Source organism: Bos mutus, chromosome 16 (assembly GCF_027580195.1).
Source record: "Bos mutus isolate GX-2022 chromosome 16, NWIPB_WYAK_1.1, whole genome shotgun sequence".
Classification (NCBI taxonomy): Eukaryota; Metazoa; Chordata; class Mammalia; order Artiodactyla; family Bovidae; genus Bos; species Bos mutus.
The window spans coordinates 2,399,050-2,408,688 of NC_091632.1; the positions used below are offsets into that span (position 1 = coordinate 2,399,050).

At 43.9% G+C, this 9,639-nt stretch overlaps 1 protein-coding gene across 2 annotated transcripts in view; it reads right to left on the reverse strand.

The window, feature by feature from the left end:
* Positions 1-9,239, reverse strand: part of DSTYK (dual serine/threonine and tyrosine protein kinase) — a 51,778-nt gene extending 42,539 nt beyond the window's left edge. The window contains exon 1 of one of the 2 annotated variants that reach the window (XM_070384564.1): positions 8,807-9,239. In XM_070384564.1, the coding sequence (XP_070240665.1) occupies positions 8,807-9,071 (265 nt within the window). In that variant the 5' untranslated portion in view covers positions 9,072-9,239. The remainder of the gene's footprint in view (positions 1-8,806) is intronic. The other variant, XM_070384563.1, reaches the window with a different exon arrangement.
* Between the last annotated feature and the right edge of the window lie 400 nt (positions 9,240-9,639).

The following is a 9,639-nucleotide window of genomic DNA, read 5'->3' on the forward strand; positions in this document are numbered from 1 at the left end:
TTCAGCGCAGTCCAGTCGCTCAGTTGTGTCCGACTCTTTGCGACCCCATGGACTGCAGCACGCCAGGCTCCCCTGTCCATCACCAACTCCCGGAGCTTTCTCAAACTCATGTTGAGTTGGTGATGACATCCAAACATCTCATCCTCTGTCGCCCCCTTTTCCTCCTGCCTTCAATCTTTTGGAGGAATATTAGGAGGAGACTTCCTCATAGAGGCTGATTTAAGCAAGGGAGCACTTATCTCAATCACTGCTACATCTGTCCTATTAAAGTATCAAGTTCCAGGATCCCTAAGATTACCAGACTCCCCACTTGGCAAAGAATGCAGTCAATTTTCAAGCATGGGGTGGCCTATGCTTAGACTAAAAATCCTACAGGAGACTCCAGACATCTGAGAGTCATAAAGGAAAAGCTGTATCTTTCTCAAGGACTCTACACTCTTGTTATTTTAATGTGAATGATGCCTTTCAAATTCCCTGGACCATCCCTAGACGTGAACTATTTTCCTACAAAAAGTAAACAGCGAGTTCACCTCAGATCTTAAAACTGTTAGAGAAAAAACCACATCCACCCACACACCTCACACTCTTCACATTGGCTCCCCTGTGAGTAAGCTCTGATGAAGATGAAAGACACTCTAACCACAACCTTCATGAATGCATTCTTCTTCTGAACCATGCAAACAAGACAATTATAGTTATTCCATCAAAGATACACTGGGGTTAATTCTCCTGTACTGTCACAAAGTTAGTGAAGCATCTCAACTCCTGTTTTTGTCAATACCATTTAATCTTAGAACTTCTCATATGCATTATCCTTATGCCCTCAAAGACTAATGGTTAAGCGGGAAATCCCAATGTGTAAGAAATCCTTCAGAGGATACACAATGAAACGCTAACCCTTCTTTCTTTCATAACCTTAACTTAAAAATAAAAATATCAGTTACTTGGATGGTGCTTCACTATTGAGTGTCCTGAACCCAGTACCGAGTTAGGCATTAATATAGATTTGCCAAGGGAATGAATACTAAGGATTTATTTCCTATATCATGGTGAAGCTCTGATATTGCATGCAACTAATTATTTGGGACATGAAACTCATTCTTTGGGATACTGGCAGCTCTAGCCTAACTAGTCATCTATCAAATGCTTATTATTGCTCTTTTTTAGGGACCAGACAGGAAAATGTGAGCAAATATACAAAATAGTGTATCTTTCATGGAGGAAAAATGTCCTTCTGAAGTGGAAAAACACATCATTCCAATAATCTACCAGACATGGAAACGATTCAACAGATACTAATTTGTCTGTTATGTACTATGGTAGGCATTGCAGGGATACAATAAAGATGAATAAAACACATCTTTTTTTTTTTTTAAACACATCTTTACCATTAAGAATTCACAATGTAGCAGGTGAGATAAGACAAATATATTCATAGTTATTATACAAATAAATAAATACAAGCATGATCTATATGTCTAGAGCCTATAGGAACTGAGCAATAGGTTTAAGGTGAAATTTACTTCAATACATATTTTTTGAGGCTCTATTTTCAAAAGACTGCTTTAGAGAAGTGCATTTATTGCAGGAAGATTCTTTGTTGCCTTAACCTAGTGAGACAGAGAGGCATGGAGAAAGAAATGCTGATGCTGGAAAGTGGACAGAGCAAAATAAAATTTTAAAACCAGAACTAATTTTTATTTTAAACCCATTCTTTATTTAAATGCTACTCACAAGGCTGAAGAACTAACCATACTGAAATCAGAAATGACTTTTAAGACTAAACTAAGCATGTTGCAAATGATAACCATCTTAAAGGTAATAATGTCTTTTCTTTCAAGAGCAGGCAGAATTATCCAAGCCTTTTTAGTAGTGGGCTACCCCATTCCATGGAAAATAGATTATCCTAGCAAAGAAGATTAGGAAGGGGAAAAGGAACTGGAAACTGGAATAAGAAGCTTAAGTAGGTAATGTCACACTATACTCAATCAGATAAAATCTCCCACTGAAGTAAAATACCGTTTCATGGCAAGCTACAGAGCCTGGGTTATGACTCACTTGTAACAAAATCTCTCCTATGCAAGGGTGCATTTTATAGTCTCATGGGCAGAGCAGGAAAGAACAAGAGGGGAGCTGCAGAACTGAACTGGGAGCTTAGAGACCTGGGCCTAAATCTGGCTTCAGCTCAAAATTGTTCTGTCCCTCATTCTTTCCTGCTGTTCCTCTTATTCTCCCCTCAGTCCCCATATGTCAACTTCCTAATCTAATGTTCACCAAGTACGTACATACACACACACACACACTCAAACATCGCGTGTTTAGTGCTAACTATACGCCTGTGCCATGTGCTTTATATGATCTCTAAATGTCACAACTTTGTGAGGTAGACATTATCATTCCCATTCTATTTGCTTATTTAGATAAAATTTACATACCATAAAATTCTAGCACATTAACAAAGTTGTACAATCATGACCACTATCTAATTCCAAAACATTTTTATTCCCTAGGAAGTAATCCCACACCCATTAGCAGTTACTCCTCATCCCCTGGCAAAATCATTAATCTACTTTCTGTCTTTACAAATTTTCTTGTTCTGGATGTTTCAAATAGATGTGACATTCTGTATTACTCCCATGTGACATATGAAGAAACCAAGAATCCAATAGGTTAAGTGCTATGCTTAGTCACTCAGTCATGTCCCACTCTTTTCCACCCCATGGACTGTAGCGCCCACCAGGCTCCTCTGTCCATGGGAATTCTCCAGGCAAGGATACTGGAGTGGGTTGCCATTTTCTTCTCCAGGGGATCTTCCCGACCCAGGAACCCATGTCTCCCACATTTCAGACAGATTCTTTACCATCTGAGCCACCAGGGAAGCCCGTAATAGGTTAAGTAATATGCCCTAAGTCCCACAGTTAATAAAGTCGTGAAGTCGCTCAGTCGTGTCTGACTCTTCGTGACCCCATGGACTGTAGCCCACCAGGCTCCTCCATCCATGGAGTAATTTGCCCTAAGTCCCACAGTTAATAAAAGGCTGAACTAGAAGAGGAACTCAGATCTGATTCAAATGCCTGTGCTTGCTTTTGACTACTTTTTTTTTTTTTCCGGTGCTGCCACATAGCTATGGGATCTTAGTTCCCAACCAGGGATCTAACCCCTACCCCTGCAATGAAATAGAGGAAGCCCAACCACTGGACCACCAGGGAAGTCCCAGTTGACTACTCTTTCTTTTCCCCCATTGGTTAAACCAAAAACCACCGTGGTTGAAACTTTTGACTACTATATATTGCCTCCATGCCAGAAGAAAACAAAGAAAGCGAAAGTTTTAGATATACTTGGGGAAATGGGGTTTTCTTCATTTAAGGTAATATAACTAAGAATCACATTTACAGCACCACCTCTGCTAAGCTTATGTTGAAATGCTGAGGCAGCTCTTCCAAATAGATCAATACAAATTACTACAAACAACTTTGTTTCTTAAGAAAAGCTTTTCTTAAATCAATAGGTACACTATGCTTTTCTCTTTCAATTGTGGCAGCCAGTTTACATCAGATGTGACCAAAGGAGGGTGAAGGATGCTACAGAAACAAAGCTGTTCACGAACCAAAGGCAAAAAGCTATAACAGCCTAAGAATTGTAACTCACTTAAAAGGCTTATAATCTAACTTTAGCTTTCTGCTATTTTTCCACTTTATATGTTGCACATGGTTGTGATAAGATTATACCTTTCTAGAGGAACAAGTTCAGATTTTCTTAGTCCTTTTTGTCCTCATTCAACATAAACAAACAGGTGCACAGTATTGATAATTATAATTTTTATCTTTCTTAACAGAAAAATATAGAATGGGAAGACTGATCTCCACTAATCCAAAGCCAAGGCCAATGTTTTTATTAGACTCTTTATCTCCCATACCAGATACTCAAATGTTTATTGACTAATAATCAGTTCACTTCGGTTGCTCAGTCTTGTCTGACTCTTTGTGATCCCATGGACTGCACCACGCTGGGCTTCCCGGTCCAGCACAAACTCCCAGAGCTTGCTCAAACTCATGTCCATTGAGTCACTGATGCCATCCAACCATCTCATCCTCTGTCGTCCCTTTCTCCTTCTGCCTTCAATCTTTCCCAGCATCAGGGTCTTTTCCAATGAGTCAGTTCTTTGCATCAGGTGGCCAAAGTACTGGAGTTTCAGCTTCAGCATCAGTCCTTTCAATGAATATTCAGGACTGATTTCCTTTAGGACTGACTGGTTGGGTCTCCTTGCTGTCCAAAGGACTCTCAAGAGTCTTCTCCAGCACCACAGTTCAAAAGCATCAATTCTTTGGTGCTAAGCCTTTATGGTCCAACTTTCACGTCTATACATTACTATCGGAAAAACCATAGCTTTGACTAGACGTACCTTTGTCGGCAAAGTAATGTCTCTGCTTTTTAATATGCTGTCTAGGTTGGTCATTGCTTTTCTTCCAAGGAGCAAGTGTCTTTTAATTTCATGGCTGCACTCACCATCTGCAGTGATTTTGGAGCCCAAGAAAATAAAGTCTGTCACTGTTTCCATTGTTTCCCCATCTATTTTCCATGGAGTGATGGGACTGGATGCCATAATCTTAGTTTTCTGAATGTTGAGTTTTAAGCCAGTTTTTTCACTCTCGTCTTTCACTTTCATGAAGACGCTCTTTAGTTTCTCTTCACTTTCTGTCATAAGGGTGCTGTCATCTGTGTATATCTGAGGTTATTAATATTTCTCTCAGCAATCTTGATTCCAGCTTGTGCTTCCTCCAGCCCAGCGTTTCTCATGATGTACTCTGCATATAAGTTAAACAAACAGGATGACAATATAGAGCCTCGACATACTTATTTCCCAATCTGGAATCAGTCTATTGTTCCATGTCCAGTTCTAACTGTTGCTTCTTGACCTGCATACAGATTTCTCAGGAGGCAGGTATTCCCATCTCGTTAAGAATTTTCCATAGTTTGTTGTGAACTGCAGAGTCAAAGGTTTTGGCATAACCAATAAAGCAGATGTTTTTCTGGAACTCTTTTGCTGTTTCTATGATCCAAAAAATATTGGCAATTTGATCTCTGGTTCCTCTGACTTTTCTAAATCCAGCTTAAACATCTGGAAGATCACAGTTCATGTACTGTTAAAGTCTGGCTTGGAGAATTTTAAGCATTACTTTACTAGTGTGTGAGATGAGTGCAACTGTGCGGTAGTTCGAACATTCTTTGGCACTGCGTTTCTTTGGGACTGGAATGAAAACTGACCTTTTCCAGTCCTGTGGCCACTGCTGAGTTTTCCAAATGTGCTGGCATATTGAGTGCAGCACTTTCACAGCATCATCCTTCAGGATTTGAAAGAGCTCAACTGGAATTCCATCACCTCCACTAGCTTTGTTCGTAGTGATGCTTCCTAAGGCCCACTTGACTTCACATTCCAGGATGTCTGGCTCTAGGTGGGTGATCACACCATCGTGGTTATCTGTGTCATGAAGATTTTTTTTGAATAGTTCTTCTGTGTATCCTTGCCACCTCTTCTTAGTATCTTCTGCTTCTGTTAGGTCCATACCATTTCTCTCCCTTATTGTGCCCATCTTTAATAGCTAATACTTACACAGCACCTTCCCAGGTACTGTTCTAAGCACATATATTAACTCCCAACAACCCCAGAGGCAACTACTATTATTATAATCCCCATGTTCAGATGAGAACATTGTGGCAAATCACAATAAGGTCACTCAGTAAGGACCAGAACCAGGAGGAAAGGATATAGCACAGACTAGAGCATTCCAACTAAATATGTTCGAGTCATTGCAACTTCTTAAAATCCAGAGGTTTATGATACACTGCAATAGCTTGGAACTCTGCTGGACCATAAAATAAGAAAAATACTTCTCCCTCTGCTACTTTGTAATACTCCACTCTGCCTATCTTCAGAAGTGCTCAAAGCCTTTATCTCACTACCTTTGAACCTCCTGTTACAGAGCTAAATCAACAGACAGGCTCTCAGCCCCCATAGTTAAGTGAAAAGAAGGCCAATGATCTGGGAAGAAAAGAGGAGCTGGGACTTCCCTGTTGGCCCAGTGGTTAAGAATCCACCTGCCAATGCTAGGGTTCAATTCCTGGCCTGGAAAGACTCCACCTGCCATGGGACAACTAAGCCCGTGCATCACAACTGAGCCCAGGTGCCGCAACCACTGAAGTCCGAGTGCCCCAGAGCCCGTGCTCCACAACACAAGAAGTCGCCGCAACCAGAGGTCCGGGCATCACCATGAAGACCCAGTGCAGTCAAAAACAAATAAATAAAAAATAAAGCTTTTTTTTTTTAAAAGGAGGAACTGAATCAAAGCAATTTATAATTCAGTTTTTCCTGTACAGGCTAAGCAACTCTCATTTCAGTTTTATTCTACCTACTTTTCAACTTCTAAAACATCAAGTATATATACGTTATATGCTCTTTACACTGCCCCAGTGAATTAAAAACTGTCAAAATTAAGAAGGAAGAATTATTTGGGGGGTTCTCCCCATCTCTTTTGTGGCTAAAAGTGAAATAATGAAAATTTAGTCTCTGATCTTCAATTGCTCAAATACCATACTACATTCCAACCGAGAAGACACTTCCATTCAGAAACAATTAAAACTTTCAGGAGGTTTATGAGGTTAAGCAAGGAGTGTTCCTTTCCTTGACATTTCAAGTTCCTATTAATCAGAAGAAAGTTGAGAATCTTTGAACGAACATGACCTTGTAAAGAGATGGTCTGTAAAGGGAGAGAACAAGAACTAGTTGTCGTTTAAGGAATGGCTTCTACTTTCTAACACAATCATTTAAACAGCAGGGAAAATCAGATCCCCCGAAATATACATAGTAGGTGCCACCTCTCTAATTTCTCCGTTTCACGTCCAAAGAGAAAACTCTCCGCTCTAAACTACTGGAAGCACTTTATGGAACGAAGGCAAAAGGCTCCCTGTCCCGTCATCTGTACGCTTCCCTACTTTTTACTTTGGATGAACAGACTCCAGAGGGTGTACAGAGTTAAATACGCGGAGATGAGTTCACGATGCAGTCAACTAGAAAAGCCAACGAGGCAAAATACAAAGGTGCATTTGCATTTCTTAAGTTGGCGTTTAAAGAATGAAAACAAGAGCCAACCAATGTGCCTTGAAAACCTCCATCTCTCTGAGGTGAATCTACTCTTTTTTTTCAATAGTAATTCTAAAATAAACAGTTGCTGTAAAATTACAGCAATAGAGGGTTTTTTAAGATAAAGAAAAACTGAGCAGGGAAAGTTTCTGGCAAGCACTGCTGAGGAAGAGGGTGAAAGTACCCATTCTAGGGCTCATCTCTGAAAACATCGGCCCTTCTCACCCAAATCAGTTTTTTAATAGCTTCACAGAAATCAATACCCTTTATGGGTCCATTTTACCACAGCAAACCGATGGGCAGATGTCAAAACCACAACTTCAGAAAAGCTAGTCATCCCTCTCCTCCCACTGTATCCTATGAGATAAACAAAAGCTTTTATCTACATCCAGGCCAATTACGTGAAATATCATTAATCAGAATCTGATTTTTATCACCATTTTTGGAGTCTCAGACAAATTTAGGATATTAAACATGCAACTTTGGAAACACAGGGCCTGACACAGAAACTCTGAAGAGTTTAAGAATTCAACGCATTCTACACCTGATATTCGAATTTGCTGTCAGCCTCTAAATCAGTGTTTCTGAAAGTGTTTGTGGCCCACCTGCATCAGAATCCCTTTGGGATGGCTTGCGTTTAGATTCTTAGGACCCACCCACTAGACCTACTCAATCAATCTGTGGGATAGATGTTTTTTACTTTAGTTTTAGCACACATTTTCGCTGGAGAATCACTGAATGAAATCCACTGACTCTTTGCTGTGTTATCCCAATGTATCTAAATACATGGGACGCCAGTCCTTTCTCCCATCCAACCTGTTATTTCCTAATTAGACCAAGTGGTAACAAACCCTCCTGTTCCCACTAAGAGCAGTTTAAGAGGAAGCAAGAAATTAGGCAAGATCAAAGACGCTGCACGATTTTAAGTGCTTTAAGGTCTCCAACACATGCCAGAGAGAATCAAGTCAAGTTTCAAGACAAAAAAAAGAGAGAGATCCTTCCTCTCTAACTTTACCATAAGCGCAAGCCGCCATCTCTGGAAATACCGTGGCAGACATAAGATATCCTTTTAGCGATTCCAGCCTCATTTAGATTTATATTCCTTACTTCTTCAGAGTTGCCTCATGATTGATGTATATTTCACATACAAAATCAAGCATGCACACATACGCGCACACACAGCGGACACACACAACCTCCACTACAGTCCCCTGGCCTCCTTGGGTACTGAGGGTCCCTGCCTACCGCCCATCCTGCATCCACACCCCCCTCCCCCCCGCCCACTCCACCATCCCTGAACTGGGACCCTAAGCACAACTGCTCACCTCCGAACTTAGAGTAACTTTCCTAAGCGCCACCTCTGCAGCCTCCAAACGGGGGCCCCCAGCTCCCGCCCCCGCCGCCGGTCCCTCCGAGCCCGCTAGTGAAACCCCGCCTCGGGCGCCCCTCGCCCCCGGCCCCGCCGGCCGGTCCCCGGCGCCCCCTCCCCCACCCGAGACGCCTTCCCACGGCACCTCAGAGAGCCGGTCCGCCGGGCCCCGGCCCGGCCACGCCGCCCTCCTCCCACTTTCCGCCTCTTCCCGGGCCTGTTTCTCTGGGGCAGGGGCGCGGCCCGCCCCCCGGGCTCGCCTCTCCGGCCCCGTCTCAGTCACCGCTTGCCCTCCTTACCCGCCGGCAGCCCGGTCGCGGCGACGTCGCCGGCAGGGCCACGCCCGGCCTCGCCGCCCTCCGCAGGGGAGGAGGGACAGCCGCGGGGCTGCGAGCCCCTGAGGTCGCGGAAGAACTTCTGCGTGTCGCGCAGGTTCTGCCGCAGCCGCCCCAGGTAGCGGCGGTAGCGACCAAAGCCCCGGCACAGCTCGCGGATCACTCCGCCGCCTCCCGGGCCGGGACCCGACTCCGGCTCGCTGCCCCATGGCACCCCGTCGCCCTCCATCGCCTCAGCCTGCTCTGTCTCCGCCGCTCGGTCCCCGGCCCTCAGGCCCGGCTCCCCTCCTCCCGCGCCCCCGTGCTTAAGACGGCTGGAATCCGCCTCCTGACGCCCCCGCCTGCAGTCGGCCGGGCTCCCAGCCTCCGTCACCGCCGTTCAAAACAAACCAACCCGCAGCGGGCCCTGAATGGAACCTTTATCTCAACTGTCTGGAAGAGTGAGGGGAAGGATCGGTGGCGCACCGGGTCACTGCGGGGGTTTCTGGGACTTGTAGTCTGCGCCAGGGCTGAACTCCAAAACCTGGAGACTGTGGAGGCGACCCCCACACACACACACACACCCACACACCCACACACACCCGGTATAACTCTACCCCAGTCTCACCCAGAGTTCTCACGCTCTCCCTGGTTTAAAAACATGTTCCTCCTTCCTACAAAAGTGTCTCTAGAGTGAGACAGCTTCTGCAGAACCAGAACTCCTGCAGAAGGGGAGTGCCTTACTGAAATCAGAGCGAAAAGATTATAATAGCAAAGGAAAGGAAGGAAACAAGACTGAGGCTAGTACTATACCCTAA